The 25,075-nt window shown below is 35.1% G+C and overlaps 1 protein-coding gene across 1 annotated transcript in view; it reads left to right on the top strand.

Moving 5' to 3' along the window:
- The window catches only part of chata (choline O-acetyltransferase a), a 40,963-nt gene extending 23,264 nt beyond the window's left edge, over positions 1–17,699 (top strand). Inside the window, exons 9-15 of the mRNA XM_039742148.1 lie at positions 1,166–1,266; positions 6,784–6,912; positions 9,993–10,115; positions 14,690–14,831; positions 16,510–16,572; positions 17,047–17,184; positions 17,301–17,699. Coding sequence (XP_039598082.1) covers positions 1,166–1,266; positions 6,784–6,912; positions 9,993–10,115; positions 14,690–14,831; positions 16,510–16,572; positions 17,047–17,184; positions 17,301–17,576 — 972 coding nt within the window. The 3' untranslated portion in view covers positions 17,577–17,699. The remainder of the gene's footprint in view (positions 1–1,165; positions 1,267–6,783; positions 6,913–9,992; positions 10,116–14,689; positions 14,832–16,509; positions 16,573–17,046; positions 17,185–17,300) is intronic.
- Positions 17,700–25,075: the final 7,376 nt, after the last annotated feature.

The following is a 25,075-nucleotide window of genomic DNA, read 5'->3' as shown; positions in this document are numbered from 1 at the left end:
AACTTTTAACTTTTAACTTTTTATTCAGATTCCCTATTACGTGATTGAGTCCAAAAGGAAAAGAAAACACAGAAAAGTGTACAGTGAAGACAAAAGCAAAAGGGCAAAAGGAATTCTTTAACAGATTTTTAGGCATTGAGGAAACACAAAACATGAAATTCAAGTTATGGGACATCTCAGAGTAACTTGTGCAAAATCTAGAATTTACCTACCTTTTTCCAGTGATTGAGTTTAATAATTCCCTGTATTTTTTTGCATTAAACATTATAAAATTTTGAAAATGTACCTCATATTATTTTTATTGCAGGTTGCACCAAGGCTGCTGACTCACTTGTCCTGGGTCCTGTATTTTTATTCTCAGACCCAGTCATTGTCTATATGGAGTCTGCATGTTCTCCATGTGTTAGTGTGGATTTATCTCTGGGTGTTCTGGTTTTCCTTCCTCACTGTAGAGACATGCTGGTCACCCCAGTGTGAGTGTGAATCAGCATGTGAGTGTGCCATGTGATTGACCAGTACCTAGTCCTGGGTTTGCTCTGACTTGTGCGTAATGTTATGAGGATAGGCTCCAATTCCTCATGACACTGAATTGCATTTTGCAGGTCTGAGAATATTTCCTTATATTATGGTTGGGTGCCTCTTAATTTTGCAGTTTTGAAGTGTTTGTAATATTTTCTTTCTGACTAATATCTCCACACTTTTAAATACAGTTTACAGTCACTGAAGCATTCTAAACTGGCAGCCTTGGCATTAAGACATTGAACATTAAATTCCAAGAGTTCAGGTTCAATTCTTGCATCTGGCTCACTGTGTGATCCTGAGCTAGTACATTTATCATTTTTTGATACCATTGTAAAAAAATTGTATCATATCGTAAACAGTATTTTTGTTTCCTAATCTTGTCAGTTGCCTTGGATAATATCTGCCAAAAATATAATAATAATAATAATAATAATAATAATAATCTATAAATAAATGGTTTATTCATGCATTGTTTCCATAATTTAGTAGAACAAAGTGGAAGAAATTATTTTAAGGTGATTGCATTGTGTACAATCAATATTCTAAAAACGAAATCACAGAACTAGTTCATAACAATATTTGGTATACAAATAGTTTAAAGATTGAATCGTGCCTGTTATCAACTCTATATATTTTATTTCAGTTTATTGTAGGAATGGATGGTGCCTGTGGTGTCGTGTGTGAGCACTCACCATTTGAAGGCATTGTGTTGGTACAGTGCAGTGAACATCTGTTAAAATACATGTAAGTACATCTTTTAAGACTGTAACACATTATAAGCATTATACTGTCTTTAATATGAAATCTGAATTTATTGCAAAAACTCACATTAATTAATAGAAATTAAGCAGAGAAGCATATTTTATACCGTATAACAGTATTTTTAGCCCATTTGAAAAGGTTACAGTAATACATTCATTTTGAGTAATTTTTCTAGTTTAATAATTGTGTTTATTGGAATTAATAACTGCAGAAGAACATGATATTTAAGTGAAGCCTAATCAGTCCTTCAAGTCGTGTTACTTTTGTTGGATGTTTGATTAATTTTCTTTTCCTTATTACTACCACAACACCACCTAAGAAGGTATTGTATACCTTTTACTGTTGTATACCTTTTAGAGAAAGCTCAGCACATTGTCATGAAACAGGACAGTCATTTTGTAAATTCTGCAAAATGTTTACGTTAGAAAATTAAAAAATGTTGCCTTGTCTTTTCAATATGTCTACCAAATAAAGCAGAACAAAACACAAAGACACAAAAACACAACCACAAAACATTAGTCTGTTGCTCAAGTGGTAGTTAGGTACCTGACACTGAGAGAGAATAATAAATATCAAAAACACATTTCTAAGATGGTATACAATGTGTACACACACATTACTGTTTTTTATCCTCACATTATTGCTCTGCCAACGCATTCATCCAAAGAAGTTAGGTTAGAGTAGTGGAGATTCAACCCAGGTTGGGGTTAGGGTTAGGGGGTCCACCACAACTCATGACTCTCTGCTCAAGGAGGGAAAGCATTGACAATGAACCACCTTGGGCTACCACAGGTCTAATTGTCAAGTTTTACAGAGTATATAAAGAGCTAACTGCAAAAGTTCTGATGTCATATTCTACTACACATTCCTAGTCAGCATTACATTACGGCACACTTGACAATAAAAAAAGACATCACCATTTGAAAATCTGCTAATACCATGGTTTACAGGACTTCAAATGCTTCAAGTCAAAACAGACTGACATCAGCACTAAGAAGGGTGCAGAAAATTCAACTGGTCAGGTTCATCAATCTGTTTTGGAGTGTTCATTTTGCCCAGTCTTAGACTGTTTACATTTTTTATATTATTTTGTGCCCTTTTTTCTAACTTGTGGTCCTTAGTCTTCCAAGACTACAAGAAAATTGTGCTGCTCTGATGTCACCATGATTGTGCATATTGTAGTGGGAGGACAAGTAAAGGCTATTTTATGCTACAAAACATTTCCAGCAATTTTCAGTCACAGCCTTAATTTACATAAACTTAGAGAATCTGTAGCAATCCTGTGAAGCAGGTTACCTAATGTGACATACCCAGCGACTCACTGCAGCTAATCTATGACTCACTCTCATAAAATCAAACAGGCTTCATTTTGTCTTTAGAGGTGGGCTCTGTATGCATGAGAGATGACAATCATAAATGTCCATTCAGAAGTACAATGTATGGAATACAGAGACGAGGAACAAAGAATGCCAGTGTTTTGGATCTCACAAACAAAAGAGAAGCTTGTCTGTCTGATGTCTCGTGTTTTATGTAACACAACCGAATGGAAAAAGAAAAAAGGGATGAACTTGCTGTGACTGGTAACCCTTCATACAGTGCCAACTCTGTCAAGCATCACACTATTGGCTGTCAGAAAAAGTGATGAGAGGTCAGGTATGGTGATGAGATCAGCAAATGTGATTGGCAAATCTGACTTACCTTTCAATTATAAGTTGCATTATGTGACATCAGCTTAAGCACAAAACTGCAAATGTGTTCCTATAGAAAAAGCTCAGAAATGCAGGAAAACATTCAGCTTTTGTGATTTTCTTTAAACAAGCCTGATGCCATTGTGATCAAAAAGAGTCAAAGACATCATAAAGATATGGGGCGTCTTCGTGACCGGAAGTGACATCACCGTCCGTGCCAGAACTGGAAGTGATGTTTTCTTGACCGGAAGAAACATCATTGTCGGTGCCGGAACCAAGTAGGATTTCCCGAGAATTGTCTGCAAGAGACTTAGAAAGACAGTTAGCACACTCCGCCGCCCCTGGTCTGGCGTATAATTACTATTTTGTAGGTTCTTTAGCAGTTTCCCATGCGCACATGTGTGACACCATCTTTGTATTTTTTTCTGCCATTTTATCTATTTGCTTGTTTTTAGTAATTTAGTGCATATTTTATTTAGATTATCTGTTCCTTTTTTTACATATTCTAGTTCCTAGTGTTTTTGTTTGGGTTGTATACTTGCTTTTTGGGTTCAAGGCTTTTTCAGGATTGTGATGTTTAGTATGCAAAAACAAATTGTCTACTCACTGTGGTGTAATCTTGCACAAGATTCTCAAAGTCCAAAAAGTATACCAGCAGTCAGCAGGTATACCTGTATAGTTATATAACATGTCATAATTTCAACAAGCAAGTGAGACATCACTTCCAAGCAACACAACTCGGTGTCATACATCTGCTAATATCTCACTTTTGTGATTCTGCCTTTCCATCAACTGAACCTCATTTTGAATCTGATTTAGTGGGATGTACAGTTCCTCAATGAGATGCAGAAGCCTGAGCAGCCATTAATAAGAGAAGGTATGCAGCAAAATAATAATCCTGTGTGGCTGTCCTACAGTGTTGTTTTATGGCATCCATTGTCAACGGTGTTCAATCTAAATGTTTTTGTTATCTAATGCAATTAAAACTCAGAAATATTTAAACTGGACATTCGTTAAATATTTAGTTTTTGCATTGGAAATAATTAGAAAAAATAGTAACAGTGGAGAAAGAAGGATGGATATCCAAAGAATTAATTTGATAATTGAGAATCACAGGGTCTTGTCAATGAGTTTAATGCAAAATATGTGTGTCTCTTGTATGGGCTTACAAATAATGAAAGTTGGGCAAAATGTTTAACATAACAATCTCAGATTTGCCTATTCCAATTCAGTGAGCGACAAAGTCTATATCAGTAGCTATAAGGACAAGACAAAAACCAAACACTGACAGGTCACCAACCCATCACAGGGCTTAATTCATTCACCCACACTGACCTAACACACACGTGCTTAGAATGTGAAAAGCTGGAGTAGTTCAAGTATAACTGAGACAGACAGAGGGAAAACATGAACATTCCACATAAAAGGAGATCTGATTCATACCCAGAAATTAATTTCAGTCAGTCCCTGTGCCACTGTGCCACACAGCAATACAGTGATCCCTTGCTGTATCGCGCTTTGACTTTCGCGGTTTTGCTCTATCGCGGATTTTATATGTAAGCATATGTAAATGTATATTGGATTTTTCGCTGATTCGGATTTCTGGACAATGGGTCTTTTAATTTATGGTACATGCTTCCTCAGTTTGTTTGCCCAGTTGATTTCATACAAGGGACGCTATTGGCGGATGGCTTAGAAGCTACCCAATCAGAGCACGTATTACATATTAACTAAAACTCCTCAATGCTATAAGATATGCCTCCTGCGCTGCTCGATTGTTTGCTTGTCTCTGCCTCTATCTCACCCTCTCTGACATTCTCTGCGCCTGACGGAGAGGGTGTGTGCTGAGGTGTTGTTTGCACAGAAGCTTTTTGCCTAGTGGATACGGACGCTCCTCTAAGAAATGCCGCTTTATCAAGGTGCGTCCAAAAGCTCACTTATTGATTTTTTGATTTTTGCTTTAATATCGCGCTCTCTCTCTCTCTCTGACGTTCTCTGAGCTTGACGGAGGAGATGTGAGCAGAGGGGCTTTTTGCACAGAGGCTGTTTGCTTAGAAGATAGGGACGCTCCTGTAAAAAATGCTGAAAGGCTAACTTCGCATTGATCCCTTCATTGCCGCTGCTTTATCGCGGTGCTTGCATACTTAAAAGCGCAACAGCCCTATTGATTTTTCATTGTTTACTTTACTCTCTCTCTGACATTCTCTGCTCCTTACGCACTTTGAAGAGGAAGATATGTTTGCATTCTTTTAATTGTGAGAAAGAACTGTCATCTCTGTCTTGTCATGGAGCACAGTTTAAACTTTTGACTAAAGGGTGTTATTTCATGTCTAGAGGGCTCTAATAATGTTAAAAAACGTATTTAGTAGGTCGTAAACAGGTTTTCTATGCTCTAACTGCGAAAATATTAGATTTATAAATAAAGAATCCTACTTCGTGGAAATTCATTTATCTGTCTGGAGCGGATTAACCGCGATAAACAAGGGTTTACTGTATAACTGTGCGGAGAATATTTATAAACAGTGTGGGAGAGTTTCTAAGGGCTTAAAATATATAAAAATAATCATACAAACATATGGTTTCTACTTCGCGGATTTTCACCTATCGTGGGGGGTTCTGGAACGCAACACCCGCGATCGAGGAGGGATTACTGTATTCTTAGCATGAATAGCCACTCAAACATAACTCAGAATTCATGACATTCCAGTGTGACTCCATATTCAGGATATTCCTTGTATAAATAGTCATTCAAGAATAACTCCCTTTTCATGACATTGCTACTTAAATTATTGTACTTCTGTAAATTAGCTTCTCTAGCTGTTGGCTTTATTTGATCAATGGAAACCTTCATAACTATATCAAAAGTAATTTTGCTGATACTGAATGATTCATGCAACCTAAAACAATCAGGGAATGACATCTTCCTAGATAGAGAGTTCATGATATGCCTGTAGGTTAAGAGTAAGTGATTGACCTCAGTTAGCAAAAAAATGGATCTCCTTTTGGGGTGGCATACATGTAAAAAAATGCTAGCATATTTTGTACGGAATATACCTTTTTTTTTGGAAATTGCACTAAATTAACATTTTAGAATGCCTAACCTCTTTAAATATGGATAAAGCTTTTATGAAACATAGATTTGTCAAGCAAAATTCAATCTGTTTGTAAATCCAATTACCATATTTTTAGATGGGGAAATTCAATCCATATAAAACCATTTGTTTTCCTTTTTACATTCAAAGAAAGTCATATTTAAAAATAAATGACCATAAAAATGGTATATGAACTAAGAAGATCATCTTAGCTGCTACATTCCCTCCAGGAAACGTTAGTATTTTTTCACATTTTAAATGAAGGCAGCCTAAAATAGGAGGTATTCATTATATCAGTTAAATGCAATAAATGAAACCTGACCTTCAGCCACTCTTCTCTGCATACAGCCTTTTTGTTTATACTTCTGCTCTGATTTATGAATTAAACAGTCTTGACATTTGCATGAATCCTGTTAGGTAAACTGCAGCTTATTTTTAAACTGTTCCTTCTTTGGACAAATACAGTAATTTGGTAAGTCATGTTAGTATTTATTTGGCATATATTATGAGAAAATGTGATATGGGAATGTGTATTTCTTTCTAAATGGACCCAGTAGAAAAATTGCCACATGAGTCAGGTGTGACTGGTTTTTTTTTTTGCTTTTCAGGCAAGTGTGATTTAGTTTAGTATATTTTATACAACATTACAGTGGATTTTATATCTTTCATATTTACTTTGTTGTAATACTGCATCAAATTTCTCAACCCGTATGTGTTAGGAGAAGAAGCCCTGCTAAGCTTGTGAGAGCTGCAAGTGTCAGTGAATTGTCTGCTCCAAGGCGACTTCGTTGGAAATGTTCACCTGAAATCCAGGGACTTTTAGCTTCATCGGTAGACAAATTGCAAAGGTACTATATCTTATGTAGATCATTTATGCTTCCTTTAGATTTCTGTGATATCATTTAGGCAACAAAATTAGAAAATGGAAGATTTAACTATTTGGAAATAATGTCTGGTCATTCTGACACCCATCCATAATGTCCTTCAACTTTGGCAACATGAAAGAGCTCACACATAGTTTAGTGCTAGAGTAGAGAAGTGCATTTAAGAAAGAAGCCAGGAAGCACTTCTTTATTCATTGAGTCATGAGATTCTAGAACAAATTGGAAAGGCATGAAACAGAACCCTTGACTACCTTTAAGAAGTACAGTTTCTGGATGAGATATTGGGACAACTTAGCTATGAGCATGATGGACTGAGTGATCTGCTCTCTTTTGTCAAGTTTAGTTTCTTACGTAAGGCAATGCCGTTACAGATACTGTAGCATGCATGCCACCAAACCATCTTAAGAAACAAAAGCAGAGAAACATCAATGAGGCGGTCCAAACAAATGAAATTGCTATTTGGGGTGATTTGGATAAACTTCCTTATATGCATTTAAGTATAGTTTTCACGATTTTGTAAATCTGAGTTTGAAAATATCCATTTTAAGTACCCTTCAGATTATACTAGCAATTGAAAAAGCAAGGAGTGTATCCTATATATATACTGCTCAAAAGAATTAAAAGAACACTTTTTAATCAGAGTATAGCATAAAGTCAATGAAACTTATGGGATATTGATTTGGTCAGTTAAGTAGCAGAGGGTGTTGTTAATCAGTTTCAGCTGCTGTGGTGTTAATGAAATTAACAACAGATGCACTAGAGGGGCAACAATGAGATGACCCCCAAAACAGGAATGGTTTAACAGGTGGAGGCCACTGACATTTTTCCCTCCTCATCTTTTCTGACTGTTTCTTCACTAGTTTTGCATTTGGCTACAGTCAGTGTCACTACTGGTGGCATGAGGCGATACCTGGACCCTACAGAGGTTGCACAGGTAGTCCAACTTCTCCAGGATGGCACATCAATACGTGTCATTGCCAGAAGGTTTGCTGTGTCTCCCTGCACAGTCTCAAGAACATGGAGGAGATTCTAGGAGACAAGCAGTTACTCTAGGAGAGCTGGAGAGGGCCATAGAAGGTCCATAACCAGCAGGACCAATATCTGCTCCTTTGGGCAAGGAGGAACAGGATGAGCACTACCAGAGCCCTACAAAATGACCTCCAGCAGGCCACTGGTGTGAATGTCTCTGACCAAACAACCAGAAAGACTTCATGAGGGTGACCCAAGGGCCCCATGTCCTCTAATGGGCCCTGAGCTCACTGCCCAGCAGCATGCAGCTCGATTGGCATTCGCCATAGAATACCAGAATTGGCAGATGCACCACTGGTGCCCTGTGCTTTTTACAGATGAGAGCAGGTTCACCCTGAGCACGTGACAGAAGTGAAAGGGTCTGGAGAAGCCATGGAGAACATTATGCTGCCTGTAACATCATTCAGCATGAGCAGTTTGGTGGTGGGTTAATGATTGTCTGGGGAGGCATATCCATGGAGGGTCACACAGACCGCTGCAGGCTTGACAAAGGCACCTTGGCTGCCATTAGGTATCAGGATGAAATCCTTGGACCCATTGTCAGACCCTATACTGGTACAGTGGCTCCTGGTGCACGACAATTCCTGGCCTCATGTGGTGAGAGTATGCAGGCAGTTCCTGGAGGATGAAGGAATTGATACCATTGACTGGCCACCACACTTTCCTGACCTAAATCCAATAGAACACCTCTAGGACATTATGTTTTGGTCCATCCAATGCCACCAGGTTGCACCTCAGACTGTCCAGGAGCTCAGTGATACCCTGGTCCAGATCTGGGAGGAGATCCCCCACAACACCATCTGTCATCTCATTAGAAGCATGCACCAATGTTGTCAGGCATGTATACAAGAACACAGGGGCCATACAAAGTGCTGCGTACAATTTTGAGTTGCTGCAATTAAATTTTGGAAAAATGGACTAACCTGCCACATAATTTTTTCACTCTGATTTTTGGGGCGTCTTTGAATTCAAGGCTCTGTAGGTTGATCATTTTCATTTCCATCAAACGATGTGGCATCCTTTCGTTCCTAACACATTACCCAGTCTATATCAGTATAGATATCCAGGAGGATTTCTTTTTCCCATTGAGATCTGATGTGTTTTCAAAGTGTTCCTTTAATTTTTTTGAGCAGTTTTATATGTATGTGTCTATATGTGTGTGTATATATATATATATATATATACTGTATATATATATTTTGTAAAATACATAGCTGGACACACAACGAATGTGGATTGGGGCAGTCACCCTGGCTGTAAAAGGCTTAAGTTTTGTGTACAATGTGTACAGGTTAGAGTCCAAAACAGAACTAATCAAGTATGGAGGATGGCGTGTTTTTAAGGCGGTTCAAGGGAAGTGATGTCATCGGGGCACAACCGAAAGTGACATCCTTGGAGCTGGGACAGGAAGTACCATCGTACAGGCAGAATTTCTAATGTCTGGTCTGCAGAGAAAAAAGAGAGAGATTTGGTCTAACCCGCTGCCCCTGGTCTGGCATGAAATTGCCATTTTCTGGTCCCTTTGGTTGTATCCCAAATGCAAGTGTGTGACAATGTATATGATCTCTGTATTGGTCATTTTTTGGCTTGGCTTCTTTTTTTTCTTGTCTTGCTGTTGTTAGTATTATATTGAAAATATTGATAATTCAGAGCAAACTGCATAGCATATAATACTTGTTCATTATGTAGGGTTTATGTAAAAAGAAAAAAAAATTTCACATTGATAAATATAAAAAAATTATAAACAGTGTTTTGTCTGCTGAAAATTCATCACACTCTTGATGGTGACTCAATTTCTTTCATGTACATTGAATAAAAGCCTTTGTTCTATACTGTATACAGTACTGTACTTTTACTTAGGTACAATATTCTATCAAAGGGAAAAATTGAATCATTAAATTAAAATGCATATCACCAGTTATTGCAAGACATGTAATTAAGAATTTCACTGTACTCTGTACATATGTGAAAACTACTATTACGGCTTTATTATATTCAATTTATCTTTCATTTAGTTTAGTGAGGAATCTCGACTTAAATGTTTACAAGTTTAAAGTCTATGGAAAAGAATTTATAAAAGAGCAAAAAATGAGTCCTGATGCTTACATTCAAGTTGCTCTTCAGCTGGCATTTTACAGGTAAGCAAATCAGTAAATACTGCTTATATTTAGAAAACTGTTTTGAATTCTACATGTAATTAAAATTATCATCTGAGACCAAAGATTAAATTGTGATTCATTGATCTCAGAAATATAGAATGTTTTTGAGTCTATGTTTTGTAATATTTCATGCAGTCTCATTTTCTGTTGTTGGCAGTTAGAGGCAGGACAGAGTGGAGTCAAAGAGAATAGTTCTTGTAGGTATGGGGCACCTCTCTAGGGAATCAAGTGACACAATGAAGGTTAAATAGAGATGCAGTAGTGCCAGGAGTAGACTGACGATCTGGACAAATGCTAACAAGGATTAGTGAGAAAAAGGAGCAAGAGTAAGATAAGAAATAGACATGCCAGATGAGGGCAAATATGTGTTATCATTTTGCAGAATCTTGATGACCCATTACTTCACTGAATATATAAAAGACATTTTCTCCTTTTACCACAAAAATGGCATATATGCAGCTTATTTAGTAAGGTCAACTCAGTGTGATTCTTAGGTAATGGAAAGTAATTAAATAAAGAGCGTCAACAATTAAATTATTTTTAGAATATTTACATTGTAATTGAATTTCACCTGTTTACTACAGCTTTGGGAATGTATTTGCAGAGTTGCCTAATGGCATTAGTACATACACAAATGAATACAGTATATTATGTACATATAATCATATAATCAAGTACTTTATACAGTATATATTTCTTTAAGCATCTCTCTTTTAAGTAATATTCATAAGACAGTACTACTTTAACATGACAAAGAGTCCCAACAACAAAAGGAATCACAGTCATGCATTTGATGCTTCCTCATTTTCTAGGAAGATTTTCTATGACGTCTTGGAGCTCAGTGCTCTTTTGATTCCAGTTCGTTATTGAACACAGACTTCCAAGGCTCTGCTCTTTAAATAGCCCTCAGGGAAGAAGAGTTGGGACTTCTGACACCAAAACAGAAGTAACATCAGTGGGATTTGTCATTTGGAATGAGAGTAAAGAGGCAGTTTGCGACCATATTTGCACAGATACTAATTTTGTGAGTCCTTACCTCCAAATTGTTGTAAGGATGCTCCCAATTCGTGTGTATGTGACAAGATCCCCAACTACCTCCTTACCATGAGCCCAGTGGAGCTAGTGAACCAAGCCATGAGGGAGGGCATCGGTATTGGACTGAAAAACACCCCTCCTGTGAACTGAACCACCTTGAAAGGGTTAGACGTCTAGGTCTTGGCCTCCTTGTTCCTGGATGTTAGTGCAGTGATGCATAGTCTATCATCAAGGTAATTTCTTTGCCCAGCAGGTAGTATCGTACTTAAGTGATGGCCACTATTAGCCTGAGCCACTCTCTCCACCTCTCTATACCTGGTTCAATAGTTTTTGGTTCAGGCTAAATTTATACACTGAAAAAAAACTATTTCTTTAATCCACATAACAAAATGATGTCACATATTACCATTGAACTGTAATATGTAGTTCTACTATAAAACAAATAGACAGATCTAACAAATTATATTATTTAATCAAATTATGTAGGTATTTCCATTTTATTACATTAAGTTGCACTTATCTTAACCAAATGTGTAGATCGTTATAAAAAACACAGAATTAGATCATTATTGGGTAAATATTTTCTTCAAAAAAAAAAAAAAGCGCCATTCATTTCGTAATAGGTGTCCCACAAGGTGCAATCATCTATAGTTTCCCATAAATTGTGTCTTTCACCTACTCTTAGGAAAACTTCATTATTTTATCAGTCCATTTAATTTTCAGCATATGCCGGTAGCACCATAGCTCAAATGAATTTAGTTGCTTTTCCTCTTTAACTTATAAGGTCCATGTCTCATAGCCATATAAAACTACACTCCAGACAGAGGTTTTTAGGAGCATTTTTCTGATTTGAAGACTGTTGTTTCGAGATGCCAAGACCTTTATCTTTTTGTTGAAAGTGTTTTTTGCTTGATTAAATCTCATTACTTCAACTTAGCTTCGTCTATCCTTCGGAATCCTGCTTCTCAGATAAATAAATGAATCTACTTGTTAAAGACATTCATTACCAGTATCAATCATCATTTTGGCTTGTTCATCCTTATTACATACCTTTGCTTTGCATTTATGTATTGTCATATTATATTGTATCCCCATAATTTCATTCATTTTTTTCTAACATGTATTTGAGGTCTTCTTCATTTTCAGTTAAATGCAGTTTGGTATTTCTCACTTTTCATTTTGGCCCAGTCCCTTCATTTCCTCCCTGGTCTCTCCCTCGATCATTTCACCACGCAGATACTCTGTCACAAACCCCTGGGCATGCTCCCATAACAACCTATTGGGTGACTTGCAAAAAACTACTTCATTTTGAACAACTCTTTTTATTGAATAATACAAATCAATTTGGGAGCATGAATAAATCGATTCAGTTGAGCTCAATGGGAGTGATAATATGCATGCATGACCTGCATAATGTCACCAACTTCTTTTTTGGCGATGCTAATAGATGTTTGAAACACATGCACAACAACCACCTTAATCAAAAGCATCCACTAGCTTCACTTATGATTCTGTTGAGTACAAACTATATCAAAATCAGCGAACAATAACTTTCACTGATGATGCTCTTTTTCATAATACAACCACAATACCGTAGAATATGTTATTTGCTTTGTTTAATACAAATCATTATTGGAATTGTTTCAATATGTTTATATCCCTTTGTACATTCAACAATTAGTCACACTAAGCTCAACCTTATAAATATTCAAATTTCTAACAATTTTTTGCTTTCAACTTTACTTTTGCACACATTTTATAGGTCAATGACTGCACGTGACAAGTATCATTATGTGATTCTTTTAATTTCAAATGGAATCTTTACCAGAGAACTAGTTGCACAATTCTTATTTATCTGATTTCTGAATGAATTACCCAAGACAAATGGTGTACAATTCTCACTCATTTAATTAGTGAGTGAAACAACAGCAGAAAACCAGTTGCACAATTCTTGTTCAACTTGCACAATTCTCACTTATTTGATTTGTGAACTGAATTATTATGCACAAATGTGTCCCACAATTTTTATTCAGTTGTGATTCTGTGATGTAATGACTTTTTTGTTGAAACCCCTCTTTCCAATTTTGAACATTTAAAAAAAAATCTTCTGAATTGGGGTAACCTGTCGCCTTGGCAATGCTGCTGTATGACAGTGTATTGTGAATGATGACTATATGTAAATGAGAATTGTTTGCCTTGTTTATACAAAAATTAATTAAGCTATTAGGACATCTAACAAAACTATGTCAATTGCACTTGAAATATTTTCATTTGAACCAACTTACAGTGGCTGTGTAGTGACAAATTTTCCAAAAAAAGTTTTTTTGTTTAATGTTAATTTTGGGTAAAGTCAAAATAAAGCCATTGGGTAATAACAGTATCTCCTATAAATTATTTCTGTGCTTGGTGCTGGTATTTAAACCAATGAAGACCATTTAAGTTGTCCATTTTTATAAAAGGACAAGTGTATGTTGGATAGCAAAGACAAAGCAACTGGCTAGAAACAGAGACAATTATTCTTGTATTAAGCCTTGCCGTCATATACAGGTACTGTAGCTAATAGCTGTAGAACAATGTCTTCTTCAGAAGGCAAATTTCCAGAAAAATCCCTTCCATCATTACATTAATGTTTTTACTCTGCTCAATATGTGTGTTTTTCCTCCTTCTAGGAGGGTAATGAGTTTAAGCCAAGAGTCCTACCAGAAGAGTTGCCATCTTTAACTATAGATGGAAATGTAACCTTTTCATAAACCTCTTCTTATGAAAAGCAATTAATCGATAGCATCAATAAAACAAAAATGGATAAAAAAAGGTTTAAAGTGTTTCCTGTCTATCTGATGGGTATGCAACTACCCTTGAGCAGCCCAACATTTCACCTGATGGCTTTCAAGAGAATTCATGGAAAGCATGCACTGTAAATGTACACCTACACAATAACTTTCTCCATATTAGCCAAGACTTTCCACATTTCCTTTGTCTGGATGTCAACTGAGGAGTTTTCACATATTAGCTCAGTTAGTAATAGGACTATTACAAAGTATGTAAAAAGATTGTGTGAGCAAGAACAAAGCAACTGCTGTTATATAATACCAGAAAAAGTAGGCTGTAGCACAAATTTAGGTCTGCCTACCTCCATTGCCTTACTGCTCACATTACTTTGGCAGATGATGTGAAATTTCTCCTATATTTTTGTAAATAATGTGATGATCTTTACTGCCAAGAAGAAATGACAACTTTAGGACTCCCTTTTTAGATGAGCTAAAATAACTGAGATGTTTAATATGAGCCTGTGCTGTACCCCTAGACCTTATCTAACAGTAAACTGAATTCAGACCAAAGAATTGCTGAGGAACAAAGCCTTTTACTTATTAAAAGACCGAGTTATTCAATCAGGGATCAATGAGACTACCTATAAGTCCAATCATAGGACACTATTATTACAACATTTCTAATTGAATTGTAAAGTCCATATCATTGGAATTCAATAAAATACTCATACTTTATATTTTTATGAATAGATGCCATAGAAGGCAGGTTTGTACTTATGAAAGTGCTTCTACTCGACGTTTTCAAGATGGAAGAGTTGATAACATCCGATCAGCTACTATTGAAGCATTTGAATTTGTTAAAGCAATGACGGAGGGGAAATCTTCATTACCGGTATTTATTGTTTACCTTTTTCTTTCATTTTTTTGACTTCTTAGTTTTGTTAATTGCTTATTCTAGATTCTATTTAAATTTCTAAGTTGAAGATTGTTATAGACAATAGGATCCATCAAGTCTTAAAAAAAAGGATGTTTGATATGTTTTAAGTTGAAAGCAGAGTATTTTTCCACAATTATTATATACACTAATTTGTCCCAGGGAATTGTGCTCTTAAATGAAACTTTTTTTATTAAGATGAAAAATACTGTGCAGCTTAAAATGGGGCGTATGGATCATTGGTGCATGAGTGAACACAAAAGCCTTAAAACCTATTTGAAGCATCACAGATTTTGATACCAGACAATACGTCTTTCATATTTCAGAGTTATGTTTATAACAAGGTATAGTTGCATTCCACTTCACATATTCAGTAAGTTTTAAGGCATTTGTGTTCACACATACACCAACAGCCATTTTAAGATGTTACAAACTATAAAGTGTTTTTTAAAATTGAAAAAATAAAGTTTTACTTAAGGATGTAATTTCTAGTGATAAATTAATATACTCCATGATTGTTAAAAATAACTATATTTATATTTATTTGCTTAGCACAGTTACAAAATTGATCAGAAAGTGAGTCAGAAAAATTAAAAATACAAGAGGTTTGCAGTTCCTAGATAATAAAACCTAACAGCTTAGATTAGTTACATAGAAATTCAACAAACAAGATTCTTCAAACACTTCTGTGGCATCACGAGATGTAATTCATCAACAGATCTGAGTGGTCAAGAAAAAGCATAGGACCTTACAAGTGTCCTCATCCTCAAATTCAAGGGTTTAAACATAATACATGCCGCTACAGGGAGTGAATGCAGTGAATGCATTGAAGAGAGCAGTGGCACGTGCCCGCTTTGGTTGATTAAACACCAGACATTCCAATGCCTTTTAAATTGTCTGCAGTGGCTTGCTGACACATGCCAGTACTCCCACCAGCGAGTTGCATCAGTCCAGACGTGACAAGACCAAAGACTAATCTAGGAGTCGTGTTGCGTACCCTGTAGGAGGTATAAGTTTGATCTTGTAAATATTGTGTATGGAATGAATCTGTCAGATGGACAGATCATAGCAATCTGGCCCCTGGAGTACAACTGGTCACTGACCACCACCCCAGGGTTGCATACCAACTTGGAGTGTGTTAGTGTTGATAAACCAACCTTGACTTGAAAAATACCAAACTTATTCTTAAATGGATATAGATGGGCAATTTTCAGCAGCATTACCTCATGATCATTATGAGAAGTACGTGTACAGTATGTGCTTTTAAAATATACTGTATTTGTTCATATGACACACATCTTCCCAATCAACAATGCCACCATTCATTTTTGCTAATTCTACTTTAAACATTTATGATCAAATTTCTAATAAAGTAAATCCATTGAATCTGCTTTCAGTTGTACCTGAAGGATATCTGCACACTTGGTATTGTTATCAACATTTAAAATGCTGATACCCATAACAACCAACCTTCGACATAGTAAATGCATTCTAGTCATATAACTGTGTACTTGAAACATTTTAAAGATAAGTTATGTTAATGGGTATACTAAATAAATTGAGTTATGTGTCATCCTACTGATATTACTGATTATATCTAATGATGTGTAATCTTTCAATTCTAATCCTACTTTAGGACTCTGAGAAAATGCAGAAGCTGTGGAGTGCAATTAATGCTCAGACTAATCACACTGTCCTTGTAAGTATGAATGATCCTGGTTCTTTTTCCCTTGCAAATGCAATTTGCAGGTTAACATCTGTCGGTAGATAATGGTTTGAAAGACTTGTATATAATTAGGACTTCCACTCTAACGCCATCATTATTTTACTAGGACTTTCATCATAAATGTTGACATCTAGCCTACAAGTAAATCTACCTCTTGCAAAAGGTGTTATCAAATCAACAGTGCTTTTTTGTGATTAAGTTGCTGAGGCACATTACTTAAAGATTACCTTTGTATAATTCTGTTAGTTTAGCTGTTTTGTTATGCTTTACAAAAGTTTGCATTGTAAAATAACAATAATATCGGCAATGCTTCCTGTATAGTTTTGTAATAAATATTGTTGAACAGTATTTGTATTTCATGTTACCTTTTATTATAAATGATTGTTAAAGTTATTTAATGTCTGAATGAAATCTATTTCTTGCTACACATTTATTATTTAATTTTAGGCAATAACAGGAATGGCCATTGACAACCACCTACTTGGACTTAGAGAAATTGCACTTGAAATGAAAATGGAGAAGCCAGAAATATTTACAGATGAAACCTACATGATCAGCAATCACTTCATTTTGTCAACTAGCCAAGTGGGTGCTGCGCCTTTTTATTTAAATTTATTTATCTGATTCTGCTGTTAATTGTTACCTTAATTTTCAAAAAATTACACTGCACATTAAAATTTCCTTTATAATTTACTTTGCAGGTTCCAACGACAGTAGAGATGTTCTGCTGCTATGGTCCTGTGGTTCCCAATGGGTACGGTGCTTGCTACAATCCACAGTCAGATCATATCATATTTTGCATTTCAAGTTTCAGAGATTGTAAAGAAACGTGTTCTACGACATTTGCAAAAGCGATGGAAGAGGGTCTTCTCGACATGCGAGATTTGTGTATCAAATTTAACACCCCTAAGAAAGCATCTGTCAGTGAGGGTTCAGCAAAACAAGGAAAGCAAGAAAAACCTGGAAGCAAGCCATAAAGGAGTAGAAAACATATTGATTTCAGAGGCCTAACCTTTGAAATTGAGAAAGGCTATGCTGAATTGTGTTGCAATGCATTACATCATAATGTGTTCTTATTTCTGGTATAGATAAAACAAAACGTGAGATTTATTTTTTTTATTACATAATTAGAAATGGGTAATATTACTATAAATGAAAATTATATATTTATTTAGCTTTTGTACCCGTTTAGTTTTACATCAGTTATGTCCATCAATTTATATAGTGTATATTTATTTTGTTTATAAGTCACAAGACTAACTGCTAAAAAATATTTTAAATTTTAATATATTGCACAGCAGGATCTGTGGCAGTTTTCAGAAAATCTTCAAAGAGGAACACTCTGAAATCTAAAAATAATATTGGCTAAAATGTTGAAAATTGTAATGCACAGTAAAATGAGAGCATAGAACAGTGTCAGCAAGATTTGAAAAGCAGTATTTTCAGTGGCGGGGCATTTAATTTCTCTAGGCACTCTAAATATATATGGAGTTGGAATGAATAGAAGGTAAGAGAAGTATAATAGCTGTTCGTGTGAATTACCCTTGGAGAAAATATAAACTTCCCTTTATTTTAATATCTAATATTTATTTATTTCAACACCAAAGATATCAAAAAGTGTTAGATTTGATTATGATTTTATGTCATATCTGAATATTATGTGATCATTTATTGAATGCAAAGTGAAAAGTTTGAATGCAGTAGTTATTTGGACATAAAAAGTTTGGAATGTACAGTACTACTCTTACACATGAATTGTTGAAGTTATAGTATAAAGCTGATAGACCATTACTTTCTTAAATTGTCTTTTACTCTAATACAATCAAGTACATTGATTTGTCTGCAGTGTTGTTGTAGTTTATATATCAATATTTTATCCGTCTGTAGAATGTTATTAACCAGATTTCTGAAGACTGCATATATTAATATATATTACAGAAAATGAAAAATAAGTACAGAAATCATAACAATAAGATGCAATTATTACCGTATTTATTGGAAGAGAGGCAATTACATTTTAAAACCATTTTTGCTCAGTATATAATATTGTTTATATACCATGTATAAGCTAGGGTTCACATAAATACAAAGAAAATGAATATTTATAAATATATATTATAGAGGTTTATTTTTCTCATAGCTGCAATTTTAATTCTAAGATAATTCTTTTCATCTATGCAAAAACAATTATAAAAGCCTACGTTGTCTACTGTACTGTGCAGCAGAGGTTAATGCTTTAGATTCACATCTCTGGGCCACTGAGTTCAGTGTCTGAATCTTGGAAAGCATGTGTAGAAAATGCAATGTGAATAGATGGATGGATGTTGTGTGCAATCAAATGATTAAGAATTTAATCAAATTAAGAGGCATAGCTTACCTATAAAAAGTCTGAAAATACTTTGACACTGTTTCTTGTATATCAATGCAAATGGAAAGTATATGTTTCTTCTTTATATCAAAGCCATACAGTACTTGAATTTATTTTGATGTGATGCAACAGCATCTAACTTAAGGTAGGTTTCTGCCTACGTTAAAGTATGGCCAGCATAAGTGGTGACCCCAATAAACATTGAAAGGGAATTATTTCTGTCAACAAGTATAGCCCTGTATCAATCACTTTGTTAAAGAAGTAAAACTATAAGCTTAATCCTTAGTGGCACCTATTTATGTAATTACTTTTCATAAAATTAAGTACCAGTCATTACTTTAATTTAAGCTCAGTGAGAGAGATTCATATGGGTATCTCTTTATAAATCCAAAGTAATAACAATGACAATGATAGTCTGCATGCATTTTGGCTTAGAAACATGTGGTTTTCACAGGAATAGTCTTGATATAATGGATACTTCTTGCATTTTTGTGTAATGGTCAGAAGCTGCCTAATGTTAATAACCAGCATGTATTAAGTAACCCTAAAGTATGATCAGGCATTTCCATTTCAAAGAATACTCACTCAGTGATTACAAAATGATATAATTGCTGATGATTTGTGGCAATTTTCACTACATCATCAAAACATTCATTAGAAACAATCTGATCAGTTGTAAGGTTCCTATGTAAGGTTTCTTCCTTAATGTGGTCTTTAATCTTTGACCTGGTGCTCTTTTTAATTTCATTCATGAAAGTCATTGAGAACTGTAGACAGGCCCGGCACCAGGGGGGCGACAAACGGGACTCTGGTCCGGGGCCCTAACGGAAGAGGGCCCCTTCACGCTTGATTTTTTTTTGGCATGTGGGGACCCGGGGGAAGGCAGAGGGGCCCACACGTACCCAGTTGTCTGGGGTCCTAAATATTTCTGGCGGCGGGCCTGCTGTAGATACCAAAAAAGGCCAAAATGACATAGTTAAATTGTTTAAGAGGCAAAGATCAGTCTGACCATCTCTGATACTTAGAGATGTTTGCATTTTTGAGTCAGATGTCTCTGAAACACTTAATATAATGAAAGTCACTGATATTTTTGTACATATTTCTTTCTGTACATATATATTTTATTATATTTCAATTTAATCTGGTTCTTTCAGAAAAAAAATCTTTGTTTTCTCGATCTTTTCAATCCCTTTTTGCTGATGTCATTTGCATTCATATAATATTTTGCATATAAAAGACTTTCCTATTGCATGTCTGTCATTGTACGTGTCAGCTGAAGATACTATAGAAAGATTGAATGATATACTAAAATCATGAGCTTTGCTGCTGCATTGCATCATCTATTTTTCTTATTTATGGAATACTAAAATGTTAACCCAATACACATATATTTGGGATGTGGAAGGAAAACTGGAGTATCTAGAGGAAATCTGTGGTATGTGACGTTTCCTCTATTGATAGATTTAGATTTAGAGTAGATAGACAGAACTGTATCTGTCCCCTGGAGGAAATTTTGCTCTCATATTCCAAAGATGTGCAGGATAGACTAATATGTGACTGTTAAGCAGAAAAGACGAGTGAATCAGAGTGTGTGCAAGTGCAGGCTGTGATAGAGAAGTGCTGTATACTAAGTGCTGCCAGGATATGTCTGGCCTTCAAGTCACTGATATTGATTAAGCATTTTCAAAATTAGATTGACAGTAAAAAATGTATAAGCAATATGTAAGTTCCATAAAAAGAATAGAAAAGTATTTTAGAAATTCAGTGAGGTCTCTGGCTTGGCAATCCCACACTTAGTAATCTAATGCCTTATTGATAAAAAACAAAATATATGAGCAGTACAGTACAGTACAACAGATTAGTATTCAATTTGCTGTATCTCACCGAATATTGAATGGCTTACTAAATTCTGTTAAAAATGTATTTAATATTTTTATAGAAATCAGATATTCCAGTCAGGTAAACAGCATTTAAATAGATCGACTTGCATGACTTCTATAGCTTCCTTAACTAATGAAACCCTTTCTGTGCTTTAAATGTTTCACAGATTTGTATTGAATTGTGGATTTCCATGCAATATTGTTTTTGTATAATCTATGTGCTTCTAGATATGATAATTTTGCTTACATGTACCTAAATGCAGTATTTTTATAAATGTATCTTGTTTGATACTGTTTTATATGTTGTCCTTCATTTTGAAAATTACTGTTTTATTAATTTTCATAAGAGAGAAACCTGCTTCCATTTGCTTAGTGATGTACTGTACATTTTAAGGTATCTCAAAATTACTTCTTGTTAATTAAGCGTTACTATTTTATAGTTTGCAAAACACATACTGTAACTATCTTTTGGAAGATATCTGAACATTACATGTGCTCCATATGTTATATATCAGTCAGTCATTTTCCAACCCGCTATATCCTAACACAGGGTCACGGGGGTCTGCTGGAGCCAATCCCAGCCAACACAGGAAAAAATCCTGGGCAGGACACACTCACGACAATTTAGGATTGCCAGTGCACCTAACCTGCATGTCTTTGGACTGTGGGAGGAAACCCACGCAGACACGGGAAGAACATGCAAACTCCACGCAGGGAGGACCTGGGAGGCGAACCCTAGTCCTCCCTACTGTGAGGCAGCAGCGCTAGCACTGCGCCACCCCATATGTTAGATGTTCATGTTATAATTGCAGAGCTTTAATTCCATTTGTTCAAGATGCTGACAGCCATCTTTCTTCACAAGTAGAAAATCATATGTCAGTACTGCAGTGTTTATCATATTCTTTGCAGTTCTATTTTTAAAATGTTTCTTGTAAGATGAATGAAACACCCTTATAATTTCATAGTTTTAAGAAAAATGTACACATCTGAAACCTATATTTTTAATATAGCTGAAATAAATGTGTTTTTACTATCTTATCTTATATATTTTCACTCTTTTATCTTAGGAACTACTGGTATACAACATGTGGAGAGTTTAATTCAAAAGGTTACAAAGATCTGCTATGCACTTCCTATGCTGTGAAAGGGACATTATCAATTTGTTTTTTCACATGCTGTAAATAGGATCCGTAAAATATAAAGTTGCTCAACAGACAGAGAAACTAATGTGTAAAATATGCTAAATATAAAAGAGAGAAAGATAAAAGCAAGCGAAGAACTACAAAATAAAACTTAGCACTGTTGGCATAGTATCTCTTATTATAGAGACTGTTCTTTAGCCATTACTCTTTTTTACCACTCTTGAGACGCACTGATAAAGGTTATTTTACTGAGTTATGGGAGTATATATCACATAGTCAGATTTATTTGTATTTATAGCAACAAAAGAAAGGATTTATGATAAGGAGTCAAAAATCATTTAGGAAAAAGTACAAATACGTACAATTCATAATATTAAACTTGCTAATTTAGTGCCCCATAACCTGCAGATCTTTTAGCATTAAATAATCACATTACAAGTGAGGCAAATGAGCAACAAAATATATCAACAATTACTGAGCAGTAATTACATATGCATCTAAAATACAGACCAATAGGGCTGTTTATTCAAAATGCAGTGGGAAAATACACAACTCCTGTAAATACAGAAAAATATCGGTCATCTAAATAGTGGAAAACGTCCTTTATACAGTGCAAGTGTGAGCGTCTATTGCCCGGGTCATAAGTGTTAGTTGCCACTCGGGGTGAATGAATGTTCAGGTAGCTTCACTGAATTAATACAAGGACATATGGACTTGAAGTCATTTGGGATTCAATGCCCACCACTGGTTTCTTCATAAAGTTAAACTGGTGACAATAATGCTTAGAAATTGCCCAACACCTTGGTGTGATAGTTAAAGAAATATAAGGATGATCTCCATCATGCCCACCCAATTTGACAATTAGGATTGGTCGCTGTGTGAACTAAGGGAATGGACAAGTTCTTCTAATAAACCCATTAGGCTTCAACCGAATGGAAGCCCCAGAGTGACTTACAGCCAATATTAAAACTATATACTTACGGGCCTACTTACAGTAAGTCAACAGTTAACGTGTAGCAAATATTTCCACTGGTGCTATTGCTTTATGTTACATAAAGATCTAGCATTTTGTAAGTAGACAATGGATTGTTTTTTTTACAGTACTTCATCTTCAACCAGAAAAAAGTTCTAATAAAATAAAACTGTATTAAAGAAAGAAAGAGGTGATCACTCTTTGCACAATACAGTTACTGGATATTTGTCTCAGTTGGGTGAACTTTCACTTAAAAGAATGCATGACATACAGTACTAACCCTGAAAAGAAGAAAGCTGCTTCTCTCTTTAGCAACAGTTTGCCATGCAGGGTGCTTTGTTGTTTTTAAAGAACTGTAATGTTGAACATACTTTCGTGTAGTGTAAAAAGTTATGTTTGTATAAAAACTAAAACATGCAGCTTTGCCCAAACAAGCAATACTAATAGCAAAAGCAATATAAATATTTTTTTCTGATTGAGAAAATTGTCATGAAAATTCAGTTTAGCAATGCATCACAAATTCTTACTGGAGTTCAGCAACTTCTGCTTGATTAACTCTAGCTTTTGCATTCCAAAGATGATCTGGTGGTAAACGTCTGAAAACAAAAGAAAGAATAAAAAAGAGACATTTTGAAAGAAATTATTTTAATAAAATGGCTTCTTATAGGTAATCTTAAATGACTTGACATTTTCTGTTTTCTAAAACAACACCATCAACAGCAATTATTTGCAGGTTCTTCCAACTTACTGCTTAAAAATCAAATATATGCTAAAAAATGGCAGAGTAAATGTTTCAAAGTGTCTTTGTGAGAATTTTAGGTAACTAATATAATTTCCAGTGTCAATGTGGATTGATATAAAAGAGAACATGTATATTTAGCATACTGCAATAGTGTTTCTTGTACAATATATATTTATTTTTCCTGGTAACAGGTATAGATAGTAAAGATTAAATATTTTTCTGCAAATGTGAGTTATAGATTGAAAAATTTACATGTAAATTTCAGTTTAAATAATTAAAGATCAAAGATTAAAGATCAAATGGAGTACTTAAGCAATACATATATGTATTTTTTTTTTGTAAAAGTGTTTAATGTCTTTTTATTAGAGCAGTGAACAATGTCATTTAGTGAAATTTACACATAACCTGTTACTTGTGCCTTCTGTGTGTAGCCTGTATTGTCAATGATGTTATCAGTTAATTGGCTCAGTCAAGACTTCTTAGCAGAAATAAAGAAGCTTGAATTACACGATGACTTTTGTCTTTAATGACTGCCTGTTAAGTAAAAAAATGAGTGAATAAAATTGTGGTGTGTTTACAAAAGGCAAATAAATTACCAAACGCAAAATTCACTTTCAGAAAGAAAACCACACTTTCTACATACACTAAGCACAGTGATGTCAGCCACACCTTACATAATAATACATTAAAATAGCTCAGTCATACATAAGGAAATATGATGCTTCAGACAGTGCCTAAAACACAAATGATATGGTTTAATCCACACCACACATTCAATGCTTATAATAAAGGTCAGCCAAGAGCTGCAACTCTTTCCTTATGTTGTGTAAAAATGTTTAAAAATGAATTGTTTAAATTAAGCAATGGTATAAAGATCAGGCTCGGTCTGGCTTTTAGTCATGTTGCAGATTCTTTAGTGATCAACAGATTGTTTGAGCAGTCTTGAAAAACAAGGAAACTGAAGAAATCTGGCCAAGTACAATTCTTTATTTTAGTTTTCTAGAGTTGCATTCGGTTTCCTCCTACAGTCCAAAATGCAGGTTAGCTGAGCTGCATTTCTAAATTGGCCTTAGTGTGTGTTTATATGTGTGTGTTCCCTCTACAATGGACTGATTCTGCAATCTTATCCTGGATAAGCGGGGTTAGGAATATTAATTGTTAAAAGAATGGAAATCACTTGCTTGCTGGCAACAAAAATTTGATTTGAAATTAAATAGCATCCCCATATAAAAATGGGAATAGCCAAAGAAGAAGAAGAAATCTGCCGGCGGTAACACTGTACCTGTCAGGATCTCCATTGTGTTGACCATATAACCTTCTGCCTCTGTGTCACAATTCCTAATCATTTGATAACAAATATGCCAAATAATA

Source organism: Polypterus senegalus, chromosome 1, assembly GCF_016835505.1.
Source record: "Polypterus senegalus isolate Bchr_013 chromosome 1, ASM1683550v1, whole genome shotgun sequence".
Lineage (NCBI taxonomy): Eukaryota > Metazoa > Chordata > Cladistia > Polypteriformes > Polypteridae > Polypterus > Polypterus senegalus.
Note: the sequence above shows the minus strand (reverse complement) of the source record. Positions and strands in the feature narration are given on the sequence as shown.